The 24,949-nt window shown below is 29.3% G+C and overlaps 4 protein-coding genes across 4 annotated transcripts; 2 read left to right on the top strand and 2 right to left on the bottom strand.

Annotated features, from left to right (window-relative positions):
• Nucleotides 1-409: 409 nt before the first annotated feature.
• LOC101501962 (pentatricopeptide repeat-containing protein At1g02060, chloroplastic) lies at nucleotides 410-3,963 on the bottom strand. Its single transcript, XM_004510550.4, has one exon. The coding sequence runs from the start codon at nucleotides 3,008-3,010 to the stop codon at nucleotides 788-790; it is 2,223 nt and encodes a 740-aa protein (XP_004510607.1). The 5' UTR covers nucleotides 3,011-3,963; the 3' UTR covers nucleotides 410-787.
• Nucleotides 3,964-4,110: 147 nt separating this feature from the next.
• On the bottom strand, nucleotides 4,111-6,938 carry LOC101502294 (chlorophyll a-b binding protein 7, chloroplastic). The gene is made up of 4 exons (XM_004510552.4): nucleotides 6,705-6,938; nucleotides 5,902-6,119; nucleotides 4,846-5,360; nucleotides 4,111-4,322 (listed from the first exon to the last, which is right to left on the bottom strand). The coding sequence occupies exons 1-4, from the start codon at nucleotides 6,758-6,760 to the stop codon at nucleotides 4,305-4,307; spliced, it is 807 nt and encodes a 268-aa protein (XP_004510609.1). The 5' UTR covers nucleotides 6,761-6,938; the 3' UTR covers nucleotides 4,111-4,304.
• Nucleotides 6,939-8,888: 1,950 nt separating this feature from the next.
• Nucleotides 8,889-12,970, top strand: LOC101502814 (uncharacterized). The gene is made up of 11 exons (XM_004510553.4): nucleotides 8,889-9,301; nucleotides 9,423-9,503; nucleotides 10,378-10,473; nucleotides 10,651-10,734; nucleotides 10,830-10,899; nucleotides 11,006-11,088; nucleotides 11,489-11,568; nucleotides 11,811-11,909; nucleotides 11,993-12,101; nucleotides 12,406-12,495; nucleotides 12,618-12,970. The coding sequence occupies exons 1-11, from the start codon at nucleotides 9,077-9,079 to the stop codon at nucleotides 12,654-12,656; spliced, it is 1,056 nt and encodes a 351-aa protein (XP_004510610.1). The 5' UTR covers nucleotides 8,889-9,076; the 3' UTR covers nucleotides 12,657-12,970.
• A 6,006-nt stretch (nucleotides 12,971-18,976) lies between these two features.
• Nucleotides 18,977-22,649, top strand: LOC101503137 (uncharacterized calcium-binding protein At1g02270-like). Its single transcript, XM_004510554.4, has 11 exons — nucleotides 18,977-19,117; nucleotides 19,260-19,475; nucleotides 19,577-19,681; nucleotides 19,982-20,087; nucleotides 20,256-20,476; nucleotides 20,573-20,649; nucleotides 20,823-20,937; nucleotides 21,038-21,163; nucleotides 21,321-21,431; nucleotides 21,512-21,619; nucleotides 21,987-22,649. The coding sequence occupies exons 1-11, from the start codon at nucleotides 19,115-19,117 to the stop codon at nucleotides 22,218-22,220; spliced, it is 1,422 nt and encodes a 473-aa protein (XP_004510611.1). The 5' UTR covers nucleotides 18,977-19,114; the 3' UTR covers nucleotides 22,221-22,649.
• Nucleotides 22,650-24,949: the final 2,300 nt, after the last annotated feature.

The raw sequence follows: 24,949 nt of genomic DNA, 5'->3' as shown, positions 1-24,949 counted from the left end.
GTTTAGTGATTTTGCAAAAATCTCACCGTAATACCAAACATACGCTTGTATTGCTTGCTTGGATATTTTGCTACCTGATGATGATTATGAACTCACAGTAAAACTGCCTTCACAATTTCTGAATACATCTATTATTTTTAGCTGATTGCGACTACTAAATCTAAAAAGCAGTATTTTGGCCTTACAGAAATCAGCTTGACTGATCAAGTTAAGTTAATTCAAGGGGAACTCTAATAATAATGAAAGAAACACAAGGTTATGCATTTTGGTATAGTTTGATTGAGTTTTGAATGTGAATCTGAAATTCAATCTGAGCGGTTTTATTTGGTTTTGTATGGTCTTCGATATTTTTATTGGTTTTAAATTTGGATCGATTTGAATATCAACATCCCTGTTTATAAACACTAACTAAAGTAAAATACATAAACTTCATATAAAGTATAACCTTTGGTTAATAAGGGAACAGAATAGGTTTATAAGAATACATAAATATCTTTTACATTTAGTTCAACAAGATCCTCAAACTCTGCTTGGCTTTCAACACAAGAATCTGAAGTGGAACACCAGGATGCAATCTCAGTGGTTGTAAATTCTCGATTGTATGTTGTAAAGGGTATTTTGGATCCAATAAGATTTCGTACAGCATCTTCTAGTGGCCTAGTCATTGACATGACAGATGCTGCAACACATTCTCATGGACAAAATCTTTTGAAGCTTATGATTTTAACTTTTAATGATCAAAATGGAAAAGCTCTAAACAGAAGAGGGAAAAAGCGGTCGATGTGACTCACATTTTATTAGGCCTCAACTTCTTAGAGCTGTTATTTCGTTCCGATCTGTCCAAGTGCTCTGTTCTTGGTATTCTCTTTGATATAAATGCAGCCTCCGCTGTTCTTCCACCTGCCTCTAAGGCGGCTACCAGATCATTTATGCATATCAAGTCGTGATTTAAACCCTTCTCCACCAATTCATAGCATAAACTAAATGCTTCCGAAGCCTTGTTAATTTTACAAAGATCAAGAATAACAGTATTACACAAATCAATGTCAAACTTGTGATTATTTTTCAAGCTAAAAAGCAGCATTTTGCATGCTTCTGATGCCCTTCCTCTCTTGCAAAGAAATTGAACCACTTCATCCATCTTAACACAGTATCCATTCTTATAAATCAACTCATTAATTTTGAATGCTCGATCTTGCAGCCCACGGTCAAAAAGTAGCTGTAAACACTTAGTTGAAAGGTTTATATTTTGTCTGATATTTTTCTCCAACATCGCGACCAGAACACTGGCAGACTCATGAACACAATCCTTTTCCAAAAGTCTAGCCAATACAGAATGCCAGGTAGATGTTTTTGGTTGATAGGAGCTCTTTACCATTTTCTCTAATGCCTCCATTGCAAGGAGAGGCTTATCCTTCTGAAGAAAACCATCAATCAAATAGTCATATATATCAATATCAGGAAGAAAATCTCTTCTCAGCATCCATATCAAAAGCTCATAACCATTTTCGAATGCACCTTCTTTGCAGTGCCCCAAAATCACTGTCTTGTATGATAAAGGATCTTGTGTTCCCCTTTTCATTAGCTGTCTGAGTACCCTTTCGGCCTTCTTTGTTTTCCCATGTTCACACAAATACTGAAAAATACGCTTATAAGACGCAGCCAGTGGCTTCGGGCCAGAACTACGCAACAAAATTTCGTTCTCAAATAACTCATCGAAAAGCATCTCTGCCTTATCATAGTTCCCTATCTGACATAAACTTCGTATCAGAACGCTGTATGAGGCTGAATCTGCTGAGACCTGTAATTTTTTCATGTTTTCGAAAACCTTGAAAGCTTCATCCAAGTTTCCTGCACAACAATGTGAATTAATCAATGTATTGAAAGTACATGCATCAGGAATAGCGCCACTGTCGCCTTTCATTTGTTCCAAAATATCTTTCATCTTATCCCACTTCTGTGCCTCACAAAGCCCTTTTATTAGAGTATTATAGGTAACTATATTCGGCTTGAGGCCTCTACCATTCATCTCTTCAAGAATAACCAAAGCCTCATTGACTTCTTGTTTCATACAATACCCTCGAATCAAAGTCGTATAAGTAACAACATCAGGACTCAAACCTCCACATTTCTTGCTCATACCATTCACCAAATTATGCGCTGTCTTGATCTTCCCCGCCCTACACAAACCATCTACAAGCGTATTATAAGTAACAACATCCGGATCGCAATTGAAACTCGTCATTTCTTTGAAGAAATGAAACCCTTCATCAACCATAGAATTCTTACAAAACCCTCTAATCAAAATGTTATAAGTATACGTATCCGGAGTAACACCATATGTGCTAAGCATTTCATCAAACACCTCTTTTGCCATATTGGTTCTACCCCTTCTAAGCAAAATCAACAAAACACTATTAAATGTAATCACAGATGGTGAAACACCAATAGATTTCATAGTCTGAAAAAGCTTTATAGACTCTTTAAAAAGTCCAGCTTCACCATAACTCCTAATTAAGCTATTGAAAAACCTATCTTCAAGCTTAACTTCACCATTAGACCTTTTCTCAATGGAAAAAAGGAAATTCCTAGCTACATTGAGATTTTTCTCACGACCCAGAATTTCCAACATGATGAAATAGGATTGAGAGTTATGAGAGAAACCGTTTTCGTGTACCCAGTTGAAGAAATGAAAGGCCTTTGATGGGAACTTGATGTGGCGAAGTGTTTGAAGAACAGTGGTTTTGGAGAGAGAGTTTGTGAAGGATGATAATAACCCATTTGACCAAGGTTTGAAATTTATGAGATTGACGATTGTTTTGGCAGTTTTGCTTGCGTTTCTTGTTTTGGGTTTTTCAGTTTGGACGAGTTGTTGTTGTTGAACTCCATCATCAACAGAGTTTTGTGTTTGAAGAGAAGAGAAGAAGGTGAGAGAATAATGAGAGTGTGAGGTGAAGTTGAAAATGGAAATGAGACAATGATTCTTGGAAGATAAATTTCGAAAATGCATGTTGTGTGTGTAATTTGTGATTTGTTGATATGCAGCAACAACTATTCTTTACGGCTGCTGACTTATAACACCCTAAATTTCAGAGAACGTGTATATGGTGAATAATTTATATGTTTCTTCAAGATTATAGCATAACATATTAATATTTTGCAGATTCTCCCTTCCCTTGCAATTTATACTGTATTAATTAAAGTATTATGAGTTTCTTTGTAGATGTATTATTTTTGTTTTTAATAAATTTGAATCAATTAATATCAATTCTTTTAGTCAAATAAATTGATGAGGTACGTGTTTATAGTAATGTTTAAAAATCACTTTAAGTAATAATATGATGATACAATATTCTTTTTATAAATATAAATTAACGACTCTTTCTATTATATATTTAAAACAATGATTTATTGATGTCTCTTTTAAATAGTTGGATTTTAAACGACATATTTATTTTTTCTTATTTTTATATTAATAAAGTCATTGTTTTATTTATAAAGTATAAGAGAACCACTTTAAAAAATAGCCAAGCATTGACCCGAACCGGTTTAAAAAAACCACCGAGTCATCAGCTCTTGCTGAGCTTAGTTTGACTGAGTCATCTCAAATTTGACCGGTTTAAAAGCACAGCTGGTCTATTGTATTGGTCGAATCTGTTTTTAAAACACTGATCTTAATCATTAGAGTAGTTTTATTTATTTAAATCAAGGTATTTTCTACACATAGTTACGGAGACTAATTTCACAAAATAACTAGATTTTAGGATGTAGTTAATGTTTCTTTTTATATATTTTTTATATCTATTTTCTACTTAAATTTATGAGATGAATATATTTAACTAAGAGCACAAAAGTTTTGAGTGAAGATTTAACAGGTTATTATAAGGACAATCTATTATGGGTTATAAAAAAATGATTTTAACATTAAATAATTTAGAGATTATTAGTTAGAGATTCTTGAAAGAAAAACTGAAGTTGTTATTTGATGTAGTTTTTTAAATTATTTTCAAGTTATGTTTATTTTTTCAAAAACTGTAATAATCAGATGAAAATTTTAAAAGTGATTTTTTTTCCAAATAAATTATTTAAAAAAAGGTAGCAAACGGGCTCTTATTTAAGTCATTTTTATCTAAACTTAAATAGGTATTTATACATTGAACCATCAACCTGTGCATGACATAGAAGTAGGTAACCATTTTACAACCTTCCACCAACATAAACACTCCTCCTAAAATAACATGTATGCCTTACTACTTAGTAAAACATGTTCACAATTTGTTTCTCCAAGGTTGTCCTAGCCCTTCTCATTTCGGAGTGAAAGCCTGTGGTAGTACCAGTAACAGATAAAATCAGCTCAAACAATCCCAAAATAATAATATCTTTTCAAAAATATATTAAAATGTTCAAAAAGTTAGAAGAACAAACACGTACAAATTTTTATCTTTAAAGTATGACTAAGGATTGTCGTAAGTATGACTCATAATCTTGTAAACTAGCCTGAACTATTTAAACACAAATTGTACGTCGTAAACACTAAACTTGAATCATAATATAGAAAGGTGCCGCAGCCCTCTAAAAGTCAGAGACATAGACACAATTAGCCAAACCACATGAAAAAACATTGTATGTTTTCTATGTTCTCTGTTTGCATATTTTATACCTATTTTCATTTGAACTAGAGTTGTTGTGTTTTAACATATTGTTCCAATCAGGAATCAAACTGGAGTACTACTCGAACGATTTGATCATAACTGAAGTGCATCAACCACTTGCGTCCAGAATAATGATAATATAGTGAAAAACATATGCAATCTAGAAGAAGTAGGTGGAGTTGATGAAACTTACAGCAAAAATAGTAGCATGTCCAGGATCAGCAAGGTGAGCAAAGAGGTTATCAATAGGACCAGTGCCTGTGTATATATGCTGGAACCAAGCTCCCATCACAGCCAACATAGCCAATCTTCCATTCTTAATTTCCTTTGTTCTCAACTCCTTAAGTTTTTTAGGAGAACCACTTCCCCAACCAAGTGGGTCAAACCAAAGCCCACCTGGGTAGCCCACATCAGTTCCTGTGAGCTTGTTGTTTGGAAAGATAGGGTCAGTGTTGACACAACCAGGATTGATTATGTCAGCCCATCTTCTACCCTCAGCCCAACCAATGAAAAGGAGTTCAATTATGAAGAGTGTGGTGGTGTCTGTGAAATACTCTTGCTCTCCAGCAGTGTACCATGATGGTGTGTTCAAGATACCAATCTTTGTTAGGAATTCTGGAATGAAAATTCCAGCTGCACCTAACATTGCCCATCTGCAGTGAACTAGCTCTGCTTGAACATTCCATCTTAGGCTCTCTGGATCAGATCCTGTTCAATCATAACACACAATCTTTCTTTGGTCACCTGAACTCCCAATAAGGAAAATAAATAAAAATAAATAATGTGTCTTATGTCTTGAGACGTGTCAAAGACATGTCTAACATCTGAAATGTGTCAAAAGCGTGTCTGGTGTTTGGCACATGTCAAATGTGTGTCTGGTGTCAAACATGTGTTAGTGTCAACATTGACAAATGTAATTATATTTAATTACTTCTATTTTTTTAAATTATTGTCAACGTTGTATATGGTGTAAGAAATTATTTTCACTATCGTGTTTGATGTTCGTCTCAATGTCGGTGCTTATTTGGATACCCCTACACTAGTAAAAGGCCAATGTTGATGCAATCAACCGTTCAATTAAAGATCAGACGACTTACATTCTGAGCTGTTTAAATTTAGAATTTGTTTTTACATCTTAGAATATAAGTTGTCTGATCTCGACAAAACAGTCCAAATAAGGGTTTACTATTTCAGTAAATCCAGGTGGGTTTTAGTGACATAAAATTTGTGTAGTGATTATTAATCTTACCAAGACCAAGAGGATCAAACCCAAAATCTCCAGGGAGACTGCCATCAAGCCATGCAGGAGGTGTGCTTCCTGGGAACCAAATAGGCCTATCAGGCTCAGCTACTGCACACTTTGTTGTGGCAGCAGATCTTACTCTAACTGATGTGTTGTTGTTCACCTTCAGTTTCCTCCCAAGAAAAGCTTTTGTGATTCCTAAGGCTGATCCATTCTTCTGAGAACTGCATGCAATTTCACATTTACACTCATATTTTTTAAACAATCATATTCTTTTGGGAACTGCATGCAATTTCACATTTACATACACATAATTTTTTTATACTTTGTTTAGTACTACTAGCTTGAATTTTGTCCAAGAGTTGTCAAGTCAATGGAAAAAGTTTGACTTTGTAACCTCATAAGAGCATAAGAGGATTCAAATTCTAATTGGAACAAATGTAAAATGACCATTAGTATAATAATTTCTTCTTCTCCATTTTTTTTATAAAAGACTAACTTGAATTTCAGTAAGATGTTTGGATTGACAGTTAATTTGGCAAAATCACGATATTGGTGTGTGCAAAAATACAGTTTAAAACTATAACAAAATCACTGTGGCAACGTAATTTTGTGAAACTCGTTATAATTTCAAAGCATGCAGCTAGTAAAAGTACACCTAAGTGACCATTAAATAGAACATGAATATTTACATAAATTTTAAGTGGATCAATACATGAAATATTTCACATGATGATCACATTATTATTACTACATATATGTAAATTAATACATGTTGGAGTTATTAGTGTATGGAGAAATTAACTTGCCTTGGGGTAGAGATGGCAATAGCTGCAATGGCAGAAGAAGCACAAGCAGAAGCCATGATAGCTGCCTTTGCCCTCAAGGGATAAAGTGACTAAGCTTAGTGAGTTTGTGTTGATGTGAATTATTTGGATGGTGAATGAGAAAGAAAATGTGCAAATTTTTATTAATGTATGCAAATGTTTCTTATCTTAAAGGATAGGAATGTGAATTTGGTATTAGATGGAGTGTTGCCATGTGGCATGTAGAATCTCATTGGATAGGTTTGTATTAAAAATCAGAATATTGTGGTTCATATTTGTTGGACCAATTAAGACACACCAAGTGTTTGTGGCTTACATTGGCATTCACACTGGCACCACAAAAGGGAAGATTCTAATGTGCAATTCAAGGAACAATTTTGTGGGAAATCTTAGCTGGATATAAATTATTGCTAACAAACTTAAATAACACCAATTATCAAGAAATAATTAATGGTATCATTTGCACTTAGGATATGAAAAATTGGAGGTTTTTTTTTTATCAATATATCCCTTTTTATTTATTTATCGTCTTCAAGTGGTCGCTTCCTCAAAGAACGACTTCCTGCTTTAAAAAAAAATAAGACATTTAGAGAAATAGTTTTTAAATTAGGGCATTTAGGGAAATAAAAAAAAAAGGATATATTGATAAAAAAAAAACTCGAAAAAATTGTACATCTAAATATCTAATATAGACAAAAAAAAAATAGAGAATCATGTAATAGATGCGATATATTATAAGTGATAGTTTATTAATTTGTTAAGATTGGATTGTTTGATTGTCGATATTATAATTTCTAAGTCATGTTTAGTCTAATTAGTTAAGATTGAACCTTTAGATCATCATAATTAGAACTTCTTAATCATAGTTAATCTAATTAGTTATGATTGGACTGCTCGATTGTCAAAATTATAATTTCTAAATAATATTTAGTCTAATTAATTAAGATTTAACCATTAGATCGTTAAAATTAAAATTTATAAGACATAATATGACTAATTAGTTAAGATTGAATATTTGATCTTTGAAATTGAAATTTTTGAGTCATATTTAGTATGCTTAGCTAAGATTGAACCGTTATATTGTTGAAATTATAATTTTTAAATCATAGTTAGTCTAATTAATTAAAATTAAACCGTTTAATCGTCGAAATTAATATATAATTTAAGTATTTATTTTTTATTTATATATTATATAATAATTATTAGTTGCAGAAAGAAATGAAACCATTGGATCATTAGAATTAAAATTTTAGAATCATAGTTTATTAAATTAGTTAAGAGTGAACCTTTTAAATTATCAAAGTAATAATTTTAAAGTGATAGTATGTCTCATTGATTAAATTTGACCCATCAAATCATCAAAATTAAAAGTACAAACTACAAAGTTATAATAAGTCAAAATTATCTCAAAATGTTGTATAGTCCAAAATTAAATGGCGAAGGTTATTAACTTATGCCTTGATGAAAATAAGTGAACTGTAAATTAATAAGCCTCATAATTTTATTAGCCTTAGAAAAATTAAACTAATATAATATATACTAAAAATTCGATCACATTTTTCATAGTAATTACATTAGTTTGGTGGTTAAGAGATGACATACCTTTTTGTGAGGTCATGAGTTTTGATTCCCATGGATTCTATTTTTTTTGGATTTAAAAGTAATTTATGAAAATAATTTCAATTAATTAACACGAAAATAAATTCCTTGAAATCATAAAAAAAAATTGTTGATAAACTAAAAAAGTAGATATATAAATAATTTTAAAATGATTTTTCAAAAAATTATTACGAAAATAGTAGAATAACTTAAAAAAAACAATTTTTCAAAAAATGTCAACAAATTAAAAAATAGATAAGCAAATAATTTAAAAAAACTATAAATAAATTATAAAGTTGGATTGATATACAATAACTAAAAAAATTTATCTATACAATTGTTATTGTAGACCACTAACATAAAACTATTGACATAACATGCCCCTTTTATAATTGATTGAATCAATTAACTTAACCAAAACAGTAGAATTAGTCAGTGCACCATAGAAGTATCCATGAAAATATAGGGGGTGAGATGAGAAATTTACTAAAACAAACTTTATAGTGAAACCGTATATTAGGCCCAAAACTTTTAGTTTCAAAACAATAAACCCTAAACCAGTTTGCCAAAGCTACGAGTGCATCCCTCCACTCTCCCCTTTCTTTCTAACCCAACTTCTCATTCCGACGATACATCGCCGTACCGATATTTGTCTACGCCAAGTTGAATCGCTGCATCAAATTAAACGGTCGCTGTGAATGAAATAACGTAAATTTTCCTCAAAACCCTAATCAGAAGTAGCCGTTACTACTACGATGGGGATGAGTGGTAAGAGGAAGAGGAATGACGATTCCGACGCGGAAGATTCAAAGAAAAGTCATGCGGAGAAGAAAGAGCAATTCCGTCCTGCTATGATTAAGAACAAGGAAAAGAGATCGGAAGTTCACGCCAAGCTTAAACAACAGAAGAAGCTCGAAAAGCGCGCTAAGGCTAAGGCTCGTGACGCTGCTGTCAAGAGAGCTATCGAGCTCGGTGAGGAGGTTCTTCTCATTCTCCTTATCTCTCAACAAATTGAATCGCTCTTGTTGCTATTGTTGTTGTTGTTGTTATTCTTCTTCTTCTTCTTCGGTGTTAATGTTCATTTTTGTGTGTTTGTTGCAGCTTCCAGAAAAGAAGGTGCCTCGTACGATTGAGAATACAAGGGAAGTTGATGAGACTGTTTGCAAGCCTGATGATGAAGAGGTTTTTATTATTGTTGTTGTTATTATTATTCTATGCATTGCACTTTGAATAAGATTAAATTAGGTTTCAATTTTGTTTGCGATTGCAGAATATATTTTGGTTACTGGTATAATAAATTAGGCTCTGTTTGGGAAAACAGCTTATGTAATAAGCTATTTTTATAACACAATGTAAAATAAAATAAAACAATTTTTATGAGTTATAAGCTGTTTTAATGAGGTATCCTGGTTAGCTTATGAAAATTAGCTGAAAACAACTTATGAACAATGTCATAAGTTGTTACCATAAGCTTTTTCAAACAATCTCACAAGTAATTATGACAATAGACAAGCTCAAATAAGTTAATCCAAATAGGGTCTTAATACTATTAGAATGGTATTGGAGTTTCTGAAGAAAACAGGACCATGCTATGATGCTAATTCCACATTTCTACTGTTTAACTTGAAGCTGATAATTCAGATTTAGCTGATAGGATAATGATGGTAGCTGAGGTTTGTGTGGTAAAAGAATACGAAGGTGACAAGAAATTATATGGATTCAGTATTTTTTTAAAGTGAGAGATGAACTTTAGAAATTTATTATGCACATGCATTTATTTTAGTTGTCACAATTTTGATCACTGATTTTTCATTTAATAGCTAAACCTGCACTTTATATTCTAAAGTGCACCCATCACTTTAAGCTTAGATAAATTAAGTCTAGATTATATAAATTATGTAATTTGCAAATGAAATAAAAGTAATTCTTGAGTGGATGTTTAGTCTTTGACAAGGTACTTTAATTTAGTAATTTGAATTCATTCTCAAATTGCAATCTAGTTGAGATTTATTTTCAAAATAAATCATGTTGATGAATGAATCATATTTGTTTGCAGCTATTTGCTGGAAATGATGCTGATGAATTCAGTTCAATATTAAACCGGCAACAAAACCCCAAGATATTAATCACCACTTGCCGCTTCAATTCTTCAGTATGTTTTCTCTATTCTATTGGTTATAATCTCAAGCTTAAATGTCTTTTCCTTCTTAATCTATGTGTCTTCCTGTGTTTACCATTTTAGGATTAGAATAGAGTTGGTGGAAAGCATGTGTTATTTTATATACTAACGTGTTTCCATCTTTCTGTTAAAATATGACTTGATCTGCAGAGGGGACCTGCTTTTATATCAGAATTGCTTTCGGTTATACCAAATGCACAGTACTTCAAGAGAGGAACCTATGATTTAAAAAAGGTGTTGGATGTTTCACTATCTATTCACCGTGTGGATAAAAAGCATACAACCTACTTTATTTGAAATTTTGTTTCTAACTTCATTTTCAATTGCAGATCGTAGAATATGCAAATAAGAAGGACTTCACTTCTATTGTAGTTGTACACACCAACCGCAGGGAACCAGGTAGGCGGTGCTTTCCTTAAAGGGCTTACTCCTATGTAAATCTTTTATTTTAAAGATTGTTAATAACATTTACAAGTTTTTAATTCTTTGCTCCTATGTGTTTCAGATGCTCTCTTAATTATCGGCGTACCTAATGGACCTACTGCTCATTTCAAGCTCACAAATCTTGTTTTGCGTAAGGACATTAAGGTATGATGTTAGTTTTTTTATAATAAATTTAATAATAGTATAGATTAGAAGAACATCTGATCTTCTCATTGATGTTGGTGTATATTAATCTGCATATCTCAATGTAGATGAACATAAAATTTTCACTCAAATTCTTAGATAGGAGAAAGAAAACATTTTGAGCTGTGTTGCATATAATTGTAACTTGTTTGTTGTTCCTTCTTTCTGAGTTTTTTCTATTTTACTACAAAAAATGAATTCCATGTCCTGCACCTTGTGTTACCTGTTAGTTGAATTCCACTTTTTTGATTGAACTCAGTTTTTTGAAAAGAATGGTAGATGAATTTACTTGTTTTGAGACAGTGTTCATGAAAATATAGATTTAAATTTTTTGTTTTATGCATTTTGTGTCCTCTTGCAGAATCATGGAACTCCAACCAGTCACCAGCCTGAGCTTGTGTTGAACAACTTTACCACACGCCTTGGGCATCGAGTTGGGAGGTAACTCTCTTCGCTGATTTGATGTCCCCATTTGTTGTTAAGTGCTTTTTTTAAACAATTTGTGATTTGCATGTTAGGTCTGACTGAAATAGTATTGCCTGTCAGTTATTTTATAAGTACTATTTTGGAAAGAAACAAATATGAATCTACCGCTACCTTTCCTGTGTTTCTATGTGATGATGGATTTGTATAAGCTTAGACCTGTCATTTAACTCCTTATTTGTCAATTTTGTTTTTAATAGATTGATACAGTCACTTTTCCCGCAAGATCCAGAGTTTAAAGGCCGACGTGTAGTTACCTTCCACAACCAGAGAGACTTCATATTCTTCCGGCATCATCGGTACAAGTCTCACAAGCTATTACATTGCCATTTGTTTCAAATTATCAGTGTTTTTAATATCTTGTATCCAATCATATTCTTAGGTATATTTTTGAAACCAAAGAAATTAAAAAGATTGAGTCTAAAGGTAAAAAGAATGAAGATGGTAAGAGTGAGAAAGTTCCCGACCATAAAACAATTGCCCGTCTTCAGGTTGGTGTCAGTTTTTCTTTTTATCTTTGTTTACCCACCACCATTTTATTCTATGGCCATTGATTACTCAATGTAACTTCTTGTATGATTTATATGTCTATGTTCAAAGAAAAAATATTGTGGTTAATTATGGGTCTACTATGGATTTGCATTTCCTTTTTATTTACACTCAGTGATAAATGCTTTCTAATGTTACCAAGGCTTTAAGTATTCTTCTAGCTGATTTTTCTAGTGTTGCCAAATATTTCTTTTGCCATGTTATCGCCAATATTGTCTCTGCAATAACTTCCCTATGAACATGCAGGAATGTGGCCCTCGTTTCACATTGAAATTAATTAGCCTGCAGCATGGAACATTTGATACTAAAGGTGGAGAATTTGAGTGGGTCCACAAGGTAAATTACTTGTTATCCAGTACGGCTGTTTCAATTCTTAGCTGACTTGTTAAATTTCTCCTGTATTCCTAACTCACTGACGGTCACTTTATTTTCTTTGTTCTTTTTTCTTTTCCTTTTAGCCGGAAATGGACACAAGTCGGAGGAGGTTTTTCCTGTGACCCTGTCTTGGAACTTTGCATTTTGGACGACATTGTTGGGTTTATCTGGTGAAAGAGGGCTTGTTATCTTGAAGTTTTTGTTAGAATCTTTCAAGAAATTTCTAAATAATGTTAGATATTTATGGTTCTTTTTTATTTCGGGGCTGAAGTCCTACAATCTTTTGTACAACACTGATCAGTTTTGACCTCAAATTTATAAGCTAGTTGGGGAAAGAGAACGAATTCACATGTTGCTTATACACAATATAATTGTAACTTTGAGATGTTATGTGCCTACCATATAGATCTATATAATTTGTGCACTGATGCTGTCATTCCTCTGTGACGAGTTGATATGTTGCATTAGATTTCTGGTCATTGTGTGATCTAGTCACATGATGGCATCAATAATTGATTATTAATTGTCCAAGGCATTTCAAAGCTATACATTATAAATAAAACAAAGTTTAAAGCTACACACTTTAATAAAACAAACTTTATATTATGACAATTGGGACATATGTTACTTAATGAGAGTGTTTAAGTTAAGTTAATCTTACTATTACTAAAAATCATGTCATTTTTTTTAATTAGTAAACCTTTTGGTGATTAATTATTATTTGAGTTGGCTTTTTTTTATAAATATCCCACATAACCCATATGCGAGCAAGCAAGTAAATCTTTCAAACTTTCCTTTCCAAATTTACACCGAAAGCAATAAATAAAAAACCCTCAAAATTTTCAAAATAAAATACAGTTACAGCAAAATGGCTATAATTTGATTAGTTTTATATACTTTTTTTAATTGAATATTTTTTGAAGTCCTATTGATCTTTCTTTTTTTTTGTAAGGGATATCTAATTTTCGTGAATGCCTTTAGAATATTTTGTTAAATTTTGAATTTGTTTCATCCATATAAAATTTACTGCAGGTAGATGGATTAGTTTAATTATTAACGAGATTCTATTATTTTAAAGTATATCCTTGCTATAAGTCTATATTATTATTAGAGCACACATGGAAAAAAAAAGATAGAGTTCCTATCAATATTTATATAATTTTAGGATTTATGAATATTTTTATCATATGTATAGTGTTTGGCTGATAATTTCACGTAAATAAGTTCTTAAACTATGCTGAATTATGAAATTGAAATTAACATTTCTATTCTTTCACTATTATAGGTATGAAAGGTTACGGCAAAACTTGGGAGTTCTAGGAAACACTAGCCAGTAAAGCTTTGTTGATATTGCTTTCTGGTTACAATGTAAAGAAGTGTTACCAATTGTACATCGGTTGACAAATTCATGGAAATTCTTATTATGTTTCATGTTTCCAAAACAAAGTGAGATTTACGTGGTTCGATACTACCAACAATTTCCAATATAATCTTTTTGTAATAAAATATAAATAAAAATAAAATGAATAAAATTGATGTATTTAGTTTAAAGTATAAATTAAATACATTTTTTTTGATTATTTTTGTTTAGATTTCGTTATAAAGAAATATTTCGTAGCATCAACTAGTTTTGAAAGCAATAGAGGAAAAATGACACAAGCTATGGTTAATTGGATTGAATTGCACTCTTCTACAATAAATCAAACCATTTAAATGGTTAATGAAATAAATCACATATTTAAAATAATTCGGTTAACTAAATTTAATTTAAGAAAAAGTTAACCTCAATTAAGATTTTTTTCTTACAAAATTTTTAAAATTTATTTATCTCGAAAAAAATATAAGAAATATTGAATTTTTTTTTCAAAAAGAAATTAAATAATTTTTTTCTTGTAAAACTTTTGAGAAAAAAATCGGAAACATTTTTTTTTAAAAAATTTTTTAAAATAAAATCATAACTTCTTATATCTATTTTTCTAAAAAAAATCAAAAATTTTTTGCCAAAATAATTTCGAAATTATTTTTTCCGAAAGAGTTTTTATTGAATTTTTTTTTGTATTTATTTTTCTCAAAAAAATATAAATATTTTTTTATCAAAAGAATTTTAAAATTCCTTTTTTAAATAACTATTTTGAAATTAATTTTAACTAAAAATTTATTCAAAATATTAAACTAATTTATATTTAAAAATTAATTTTAACTCTATTCAAAATTATACTGAATTTGATCTAAAAATTATTTTTAAAAACTAAATAAAACTATTAAAGTAGTTCAATGGGACGTAATAAATCCTCCTAGAAACAATATCTTATAAATTATTAAATTATTAAATTAACAAAGATTGTACAAGAATAAGAATGAAAGATAGGTTTTCGTAAATTATTAAATAACAAAGATTGAACAAGTTCACTTCATTCTTAGAGATCTGTTTGTATGACCAGATATGGATTGGGTTGAGTTGATTAATTAATTAATGTCTGAATGAGACATGACCCCTCCCTTTCCGATTCTGAGACGGCATAAGACATGTACGAGGGAGAGCTTGAAAGCAAACGGTGTTCAATTTCATTATTTTTTATGATATTTCTTTTTCTTGTTTTAATCTTCGGTTCTCAAGAGAATAAAATTTTATTAACTCAATCTTAAGTTCAGAAGTAAGTAAAATTTTATAAAAAATTATTTTAGTTAAAACTTGAATTTAGATTCTTTTAAATAATTCTTTTTTAACTAAAATTTATTAATTATTTGAGTTTAATTTTTTAATTGATGAATTATTTTTTTAGGAAAAAAATTAGAATTATTTATTCAATTAATGTAATTGATTTTTTGAAATAAGAAATATTTATTTTTTAATTAATAATAAAATTAATGAATTTAATTTTTGTTAATAAAATATTATAAAATTTTATTTATTTTAATCGTGAAAATACATGTAAAATCTTTTTTATAAAGTAAATTTTTCATTTAATTTGAAATCACATATAGCCATATATATACATTTGCATCCACCCTTCTAAAATTACGTCAGACATTGGATGTGCTTGATTTGCTAATAAATAAGGGATTAGACAATTATTCTACATTTAAAAATTAATTATGAAAATGGACAAAACAGAAAGAAAAAAAAAATGGACAAAACAAAGAGAAAAAAACGAGACAAAAATAAGAATTATCTCTCTTCCTCTAAAAATGGAAAATGACCATCTTCATTTATAAAGAATGAAGGTGTCTATTACTATAGTTTTTTACTACCAGTGTTCTAAATTATAAGGATTCTTTAAGAAGCAAATTTGTTTTTAAAATATAAACAATTTTTCAATTTATTAAGTGCATCTATTATTATTCTGTTCCAAATATACTCCTTAATAATACTATTTATTTATATTAAAATATAAAAAAAATCAAAATTAATATATTTAAATAAGAGTGAAAAAAGAATGATACTTACATCAATAGCTAACAAGTGTCATTAATGTACTTGTTAAGAAAATAAAAAATAAAATTTGAATAAAAAGTCTCACTTTTATAGTTTTAAAATTTAAATTACACAATTCTAAAATTTTATTTTCTTCAATATTTATTTCGCTAATAAATATCTTTGAGACATTTATTAATATTTTCCTAATAATTAAAAAAAAAATTCATATCTCTTTTGAAAAACTAAGGATCGCAACTCCTTGAAAACAATCAATTACGGTCAGTATATTAATATGCCACCCCTTAAGTTAAAGCATCATTAAATACTCGATCTCTTTCTATTTCTTTTCGTGTTATTTTTTTTGTTTATTTTTATTGTTCATTTTCAAAGTTCATAAATTGTATTCACTATTATTTTATCAAAAGCATTTCTAACTATTTATCCTAAAGTAAAAAAATATAATAGATAATTAAACGCTGTTATAAAAAAAGAGTACAAAATTATTCGATAAATTGAGTTCATAAACACCGACGTGAAGAGTTCAGCGGCAGAGACTAAGAAATGTTGAGTCTAATAGAAATGACTAGACCTCCACTACATATTGAATATGAGTTCGAATCTTTCTTAAAAAATAATATTTGAATTTAATGTTCGACACACATTAAATAAGATTAACTTCTGTAGAGGAACTTTACAGAAAAAAAAAAAGTTCATCGATAGAAGTGATCAATCACAATAGATCACATATCAAATTATTAATGACTTTGCTCTATCTCTTATACATTTGTAGAAAAAAAAAATACTTTTAATTTGGAATACAATTTTAATTATTCATCAATAGTAAATTAATACTTTTTCTTTTGTATTTATGATTATGAGAACACATCGATAAATTTTTCAAAAAAATTAATAAATGAATTTTTTTTATTAATTGAAATGAAACTAACATCTAACTTACAAATATTTTCAAAGAAAATTGAATTCAGTAACTTGAGGTAACAAGGTTAGCTCTTATCACTAAGCTAACACAAAAAAATATCAAATACATTGATGATAAAACTGATTTTATAAAATTCTTCTTCTTCTTCTTTTCTTAATTTATTTATTTTTAAACTTGTGTGAAATACTTAAATATGACTATTTTGCATAACGAAGAGAGTATAAAGAAAAAAATATAACAGCACATTTTCACCCGAAAACAATAAAAGATGAAGTCTATAAGTATGTTTTTTGTTACAAAGTATATGAGTATGTTTTGTTGTAATTTCTTTATCTAATGAATTTTTAATAGAATACTCTAAAGTCACACTTAATGTTCATTCGCACTTTTGATTTTCCACATGGTGGGGCTTATAATCAACCGGCAAGAGCTCTATAGAAAATAAGTCTTGAAGTTGATATGATCCTTTGGACATATCGAATATTACTTTAGAGTATACCCTTTGGACAATTCTTGAGATGTCAAATTCTGCACCAGATACTACTTTATGGTTCTATATGATCTTTTTTTATATTATTAAATGATTTTTTATACTAAATTTAATTGGTTTATGTCTTCTTCACGCAAGTGGTTGGTACTACACGGAGGTGGATTTTTTAAAGAGTAATCCTATTAAAATATAAAATTTGATGTAAAATAAGATATAAATATAATGTTTTGATATTTTATAAAAAATATAATATAATTTTTTAAAATATTTTATATGAAATTTTATGTGTTTTATTTTATTTTAATTTTATAATAGAATAACATTATTATTTTTTAAATTAAAGGAGCTATAGGGCATACCGACATGTATAATACGCAATATTCCTAATTTTTATTTTATTGAAAATTAACATGGTTCCTTTATGAAGTTTTGTATTTTGCATAACCATATAAGCTACATCACCTTTACATAAATTAATCAATCATGAATTATTTTATCTTCTTTCTATATATAAAATAGAACAATCATGTCATGTATAGTAATGTATGCAAATATTTGACAAAATGAATAAATTATTAACTCAGTTTATTATATATGACCGTACAAGGCTTATATACAACCGTAAGGGTCATTATTTTATTAGAAAAGGGATTAAATAACTATTTGACTTTTTTTTGAACAAAATAACTATTTGACTTTCATACTACATGTAATGGATATGTAGTTAGGTAATAAGTTAATGTTTATAATAATCAATTAATGGAAAATGCACTATTAGTGGCAGAAAAAAAGTGGGTTCAAGTTGAGAATTTCTAATTAGTGTCGATTATGTAGAAATTTTATTGTAAATTCTCAACCAAATCAGTGATTTTCTCTTGTTTTGTATTCCATCTAGTCTCATTTATTTATAATAGGAAAAAAACATTAAATCATATTTATTAATTATTTTAACTTTTTAATCATTTTTATAAATATTCTCTTATTAAAAATTATAAAATATTAAATATTCATTCAATATTTAATAAAAATAATTTAATAAATCTATTTTTTTTAGAGTATCAAATTTATTTCTTTTTATCATTATACCAAAACATTAATTATTATAGGAAATTTAAACAGCTTAACTAGTGTGATCCACAAGAATTATAAAAGGTTGACTTAATTGCAGTTTTGATCCTCATATTTTAGCTGCGCAAAAGTAGTTTTACATTTTATTTCTCTTCAGTTATGATCCCCAAACATAATTTTACTCCAAAACTTGATGAAGTTTTATTTTTTTGCGTTTATTTAAGTCACATCATACCTCAAGATCTCATGACGCAACAATTATATCTGAAATATATGATTATAAATAATGTGGTGTGACTTGAAAAAATGAAAATTCATCAAGTTTTGGACCAAAAGTTTATTCGGAGATCAAAACTGGAAAAAAAAAAAAAAACTATTTTTACGATTCAACTAAAATAAGAGGACCAAAACTGCAATTAAGTCGAAAATGTTATAGCATTTTAGAGCATACACGCTGCTGCAACGCTGAAACCCAACAACTTGTCCTCTCATCTCTCTCTCTCTCCTCTCCTCTCACTCTCTCTCTTAATAATAATAATTGCATTATTTTTTATATAAAAGGCGGTGCTTAAAAGATACTGCTATAAAACTACCTACATTCTCTTCCATTCCCTTATTGCATCTTCAATCTCTTACCCCTTTGATTGTGGCTAAGATTTTCAGAATGGTAAGTGACCCTCTATCTCAGCTCTCAATAAAGTTTTCTTTTTTTATTAATGGGTATCACTGTTGTTTTGTAATGGGAGTGGATTTTAAGTTATTAATCTTGGTTACTAATTGGGTATTTTAATATATGAATGTAATTTTAGGTGGTAGCTGCAGGTTCTAAGTTCAATTTGAGAAGAGGGAACACTGATTCTTCTCATAATAATGTTGTTATCAATAACTGTGATGGAGGAGAGCTTTCTAGAATTAATAAAAGTGTTTGTTTTTCATCAATTGTAGAAGTTGATAAAGACCCTTCTTGTGTTTCATTCACTACTTTCAATATCCTTGCTCCTATTTACAAAAGGATTGATCCACAGGTTTTGTTTTGTTCTTTTCTCTTATTGTTCGTTTTTATTTCATTCTGTTTTGTGTTTTTGGAGTGATTCATTCTGTTTTGTGTTGTTGTGTTTTTGAACAGAACCAAGGGCTTAGAGAAAGTGACTTCAGATCATTTTGGTTCGCTAGGAATGAAAGGATTCTTGATTCATTGCTTTCTGAATCATCTTCTATTATGTGTTTACAGGTACCAATTTCTCTCTTTTCTCTTTATTGATAGTTCAATTCAATCTACATGGTTCATTGTGATTTTTTTCTTCCAGTGTTGTTAAATAGCGGCTATCAGTCCTATAACATAATGGAATTTTAACAAATCACTATTGTTTAGCAATACACTATTTAGTATAAAATGTTGTCAAATAGTGGTTATTGTTTCGAAGTGAAATTTGAACAAAGTATTGTTTTCTGCATAGACAACACCGGCTTTTCTCTTCTAGCTATTACTCACTCCATGCTATTGTTGTCATGATGTTTGTTCCACTTGTAGGAGTTTTGGGTTGGAAATGAAGAACTTGTTCACATGTATGAGGAGAGACTTGGGGATGCTGGCTATCATCTCTTCAAGCTTGCTCGAACTAACAATCGTGGAGATGGTAAGATTGTGAAAATAACTTTTATCCTCGTTCTCATTTAAACATTTTGGATTTTCAACTGCAATTTAAAACCCTGATTTTGAGTTTTTTCCTCTCATAATCTAAAATCTATGTTTCACAGAGTAATGTTGTTGTTATATGGCTCAAAATATCATATTTATTATGCAGGCCTCCTTACTGCTATACATAAAGAATATCTAAGTATTGTAAATTATCGAGAGTTGCTTTTCAACGATTGTGGTGACCGTGTTGCTCAGTTGTTACATGTTCAATCAGTTAATCCCATTTCACATGACCAAAAAGGAAATTTTCACCAAGAGTTTCTGATAGTGAATACTCACTTGCTATTTCCTCATGATTCAAGTCTGTCTATAGTGAGATTGGATCAGGTATGGAATTCCCTGCAATACAAAATTCTTCTTATTCATTTATTATTTTTGTAGCTTTCAAATCCTAAAATTTGGCTTTGATTTTCCTTCTTGTAGGTTTATCAAATATTACAATATGTGGAATTGTATCAGAGAGAAAACAGGCTCAAACCAATGCCTATTATACTTTGTGGGTGAGTTTATTGTTGATTTTCTTGGGATTTTACTATTGCTACATTTTGAGTAGGAATCAATTTCAGTACCCCGGGTTTACAACACTTGCACACTAACCACTTGCACTAGACCCCGGTGGTAACTAATTAAAAGAACAAAAGGTCACAAGGTTAACAAGTTCTATCTAATGCAGTGACTGGAATGGAAGCAAGCGTGGACATGTTTACAAGTTCCTTAGGTCACAGGGATTTGTATCATCGTATGATATTGCAAATCATTATACTGATAGTTATGCTGATGCACACAAGGTAAACATCTCAACCTTATATAATTGTACCTGCATTCCTATTATTACAACACAAGGTTAACAGGTTTTTGTTTTTCTTGAATTTTCCATTAAATCAACAGTGGGTTAGTCACAGAAATCATAGAGGAAATATATGTGGTGTTGACTTCATTTGGCTTTGCAATCCTAACCAAGCGCGTAAACCGTTGAAAACAAGTTGGGCCGAAGCTGTATTTAGTATACTAAAGGTAGTTGTTACTCGCAGAGTTTTATATAGTTTGGTTGTCTTTGTATTTCCTTCTTAAGCTATACTAGACATATGATATATATATATATATATATATAAGCTCTGCATCTAATGCTATTTCTTTGTTTAATTTTTCTCGTTTTTCTTCTGGACTTTAGTTTCAGCTACGAAAGGCGTCATTGTCCGAAGATGATGCCTTTACATTTTTGAAGGGTGACAATTGTGCTGGTTCTGTAACATATTTTAGTTTTTCTGAAGCACTTCGTCAGGTACAATTCATATCTGCTAATATGTTACGAGCTTGTAGCTCAATTGACACAATAGACTCACTATCTCATAACTACTGCAGTTAAAGTTAATTGGTGTGCCTTATGGACTATGCTTCCAACAGTTGCAAGATCTATGGAATCAAGCTGATGTAGCTGGAAATGGTGTAATCGATTTAGAAGAATTCAAGGTATATATTTATCATGTCTTAACTTGTGTATGATTTCTCCTCATCATTGTATTTATGTTTTTTTCTCTTCGAAATCTATGAACATGCATGCACACCAATTTCGATCTTTCGACTAAAATTTTGATAAAATTGAACATTATATGTATATTATTATACTATATACATTAGTTGTCCTAAAATATATTATGTAAGTATTGTCCCTGCACAATAAAATTTCTGGATCCGTCACAACTCGAACTTGAACGTGCCTGATGCATTGTGCTTGAATGTTATATTTTTGTGACGAAGATAATCAATAATATCAACATCTAGCACACTCTTATTATGATATTGTATAATAATAATGGTGTGATAATTGACTTTGCAGCAAAATATTTGGAATTCTACATGTTCAGAGCATGTGTTGGAAAATTTCAATGGGTGTATGGAGGATTCTAATACTGAACAGGAGCAAGAAGCCATTGGTTTTAAGGTGAAGAATGCGATGTTGTTTCCGCGTGAAATGGAGAAAGGACTTTGGCCGGAAGATTACTCTCTTTCTGATCATGCTAGGTTGACTGTTGCATTTTCACCCGCAAAGATGTCATGTTCTTCATTATAAAGACTAGCGACTGTTGGTTTATCAACTAAAAATTGTTGGTCTCTATTTCGGTCGTTAATTTGTTTATCGACCGATTTTGATTCTATAGAGACCAATTATTCGAAATCTATCCGGTGGACGTTTTCTAGTAGTGGTCATTAGTTTATGTTGTAAAGCGAATACATGTAATTAAGGGGACGCTTATGATACATTCGTGTTTTTATTAGTGTATCGATGTGTCGTATGTTTAATCTGTTAGATTGGTATATGAATGTAGCGATTGTACCAATCTAATAGTTTAAACATACGAAGTATTGATATTCTAATAATGTCATTCAGTCATCAGTTTTGATGAGCTCTGGCCATGTTTTTGTTTTGGCACTATGAGAACTTTGTAAAGTTAAGATATTTTTTGCAATGTGAGAAATGAATATATCTCATTTCTTTTCACCATGTCTAAGATATTTTATTAGTAATTGCTTGGTACTGTCTATTTTCATGCGTAGGAACACAGGTTAAAAAAAGAAGATTAAATTATATTTCAGTTAAATGTAGCCATAATCGTTTTTTCAGTTTACATTTTTTTAGTATCCTCAATTGTATCAGTTTTTATTTTGCTCACTAATTTTTAATTTTTTTTAAGTAACTTTTTAACCCCAATTGTTCACTCGCTAAATTAAGAAAGTGGTTTTGAGAGGATGAACACAAATTTTTAATTTCATTGATTTTTTTTCTTTCAGTTGCTGGGTTTGGTGAAGATGATATCGATCAAGGGGAAAAATATTTTGAAAAATCTTTATTTTTTTTGTGATAGTTTTATCTTTTTGTAAAAACTCATTATTTAAAAAAAATATTTGGTTGACTAATAATAATTTATTAATTCAATTCAAAATTTAAAGTGAACTAAACAAATCATTTTTCTGAATAAATGCACTCAACCAATCATCTAAATTGATCCTAGTTAATTTTATTAAATTAATGTTTTAGAATTTTAATTTATCATAGTACTGCGTAATATAATATGATTTTCTCGTTTTCATAACCATAGGGAATGATGAATTCATTTATGAGGATTTAAAAACTTGCACCCGTTTGTCGAGACCAAAACCTATGACAAGTGAAAAGAATGACCTATTCTAATTGTCAATTTTTTATCGGTTGGGAATACTCTCAATCTAACAAGGTCAAAATTAATAATAGCCTACATTTAGTAAGATAATTATTAATAAACTCAACTATAAGCCGCATAAGTAATTATTAATACACATATATTAAAAATAGTGGTTATTGTATTTAATTTTCTTGAAAAATATAATTCTATTTTTTAAATTATTTCTATCTTTCATTTAATTTGTTATAATAAATTATATTCTCTCTAAAATAAAATATAAATAAAAATAGTGGCCGAAAAATTAATACATCTAATTAAAAATTAAAATTAAATACAATAATTTTTAGTTATTCTTTTATTTATATTTTATTTAAAAATAATATTTTAATGATAATAATACTAAATAGGGTGAAGTTAACTAAATTTTACTTATAATTCGGTCTATCAATTATCACTACTTTTTTCTTCTTATATTTGAGTCTAAAGGAAGTCATTAATTACGTTTAATCGTTTCAATCATATTTAAAATTTAAAATTCAATATCTAAGTTTATTTGGACTGAAATATCTAAGTTACCTATATTCTCATTGAATTGCATAAATAAATAAAAAGTAGACATTTAATAGGAAAAAGTGTATACTAAATTTAAGACTAAGATTTTTCTGGTGTACTAATACTAAATATGTTTAAAACAGTCAATTTTTGTATACTCATTCCGAAATGAATTATAAGATAAAATGGGTCAAATTATGTATATTAAGAAAAATAGTTGAGTATATTAATTTATACAATTTAAATAATTTTTTTAATTTATTGTCTAAATTATCCATTATGATGAATAAATTAAGTAATTTAAAATACAAAAAATTAAAATAAATGAAGGACATTTTAGAAATAATGTCATTAAATAAAAAATGTATTTATATTTCATTTAAAAAAAAATAAATCAATTTTGTTTATATTTGATTTTAAAGAGAGTATATTATTTGAATTTAATTTATCTATACGATAAATATAACTAATTTTTATAAAATTAGTCGATCACAACTACTAGATTATTACAAATATTTAATTTTTATCAACTTTTTATCAAAACTAACTTATAAATCATCTCCATAATAGTAATGTAGTAACAACTTTTTACATTTAAAATGTATAACAATTAGACTCCACATTTCTATTAGATGTGTCAATGTTATGGAGAAAGTAAGTTTACATTTTGAAAAATAAACTCAATTTTTATAACGAGTCAATCAATTGACTATAAAGTAGGGCAAATGAGTTTGGGTTTCGTAGATGATGTAACTATCTTAGTGGGGAGCATAACGAACCACCAAAAGAAAGCCAAACAAACATATGAAACTGAATAAGAAATATTCATAACATGGTGGGCCAACTGGCCTAGGATGAAACTTGGGAATCAAGAAAAAGTAATTTATGAATATGTAGGAATATAGATAGTTTTCTATTATGAAAAGAATTTAGATAGTAGTATTTTAAATTTGTATATTTTTCAAATTTTATTGTTAAAATATTTTTTCTCACTCTTTCTACTAGTTATGACCTATTCAATTGCCTAAAAAAATGACCTATTCAATTGCCTAAAAAAATGACCTATTCAATTAACTATTAAACTTAC

Source organism: Cicer arietinum, chromosome 7 (genome assembly GCF_000331145.2).
Source record: "Cicer arietinum cultivar CDC Frontier isolate Library 1 chromosome 7, Cicar.CDCFrontier_v2.0, whole genome shotgun sequence".
NCBI lineage: Eukaryota > Viridiplantae > Streptophyta > Magnoliopsida > Fabales > Fabaceae > Cicer > Cicer arietinum.
The sequence above is the reverse complement of the archived record's forward strand: the minus strand, read 5'-3'. Positions and strand labels throughout refer to the sequence as shown.

Excerpts from the sequence above, each read along its gene's own strand:
- LOC101502814 (XM_004510553.4), top strand. The coding sequence starts at position 9,077 with ATGGGGATGAGTGGTAAGAGGAAGAGGAATGACGATTCCGACGCGGAA. Across the intron at positions 11,569-11,810 it reads CTTGGGCATCGAGTTGGGAG|ATTGATACAGTCACTTTTCC; the intron begins GTAACTCTCTTC and ends TGTTTTTAATAG. Across the intron at positions 12,102-12,405 it reads AAACAATTGCCCGTCTTCAG|GAATGTGGCCCTCGTTTCAC; the intron begins GTTGGTGTCAGT and ends ATGAACATGCAG.
- LOC101502294 (XM_004510552.4), bottom strand. The coding sequence starts at position 6,760 with ATGGCTTCTGCTTGTGCTTCTTCTGCCATTGCAGCTATTGCCATCTCT. Across the intron at positions 6,120-6,704 it reads ATTGCCATCTCTACCCCAAG|TTCTCAGAAGAATGGATCAG; the intron begins GCAAGTTAATTT and ends AATTGCATGCAG. Across the intron at positions 5,361-5,901 it reads GTTTGATCCTCTTGGTCTTG|GATCTGATCCAGAGAGCCTA; the intron begins GTAAGATTAATA and ends ATGATTGAACAG.
- LOC101501962 (XM_004510550.4), bottom strand. The coding sequence starts at position 3,010 with ATGCATTTTCGAAATTTATCTTCCAAGAATCATTGTCTCATTTCCATT.
- LOC101503137 (XM_004510554.4), top strand. Across the intron at positions 20,477-20,572 it reads CTATAGTGAGATTGGATCAG|GTTTATCAAATATTACAATA; the intron begins GTATGGAATTCC and ends TCCTTCTTGTAG. Across the intron at positions 21,432-21,511 it reads TTTCTGAAGCACTTCGTCAG|TTAAAGTTAATTGGTGTGCC; the intron begins GTACAATTCATA and ends TAACTACTGCAG.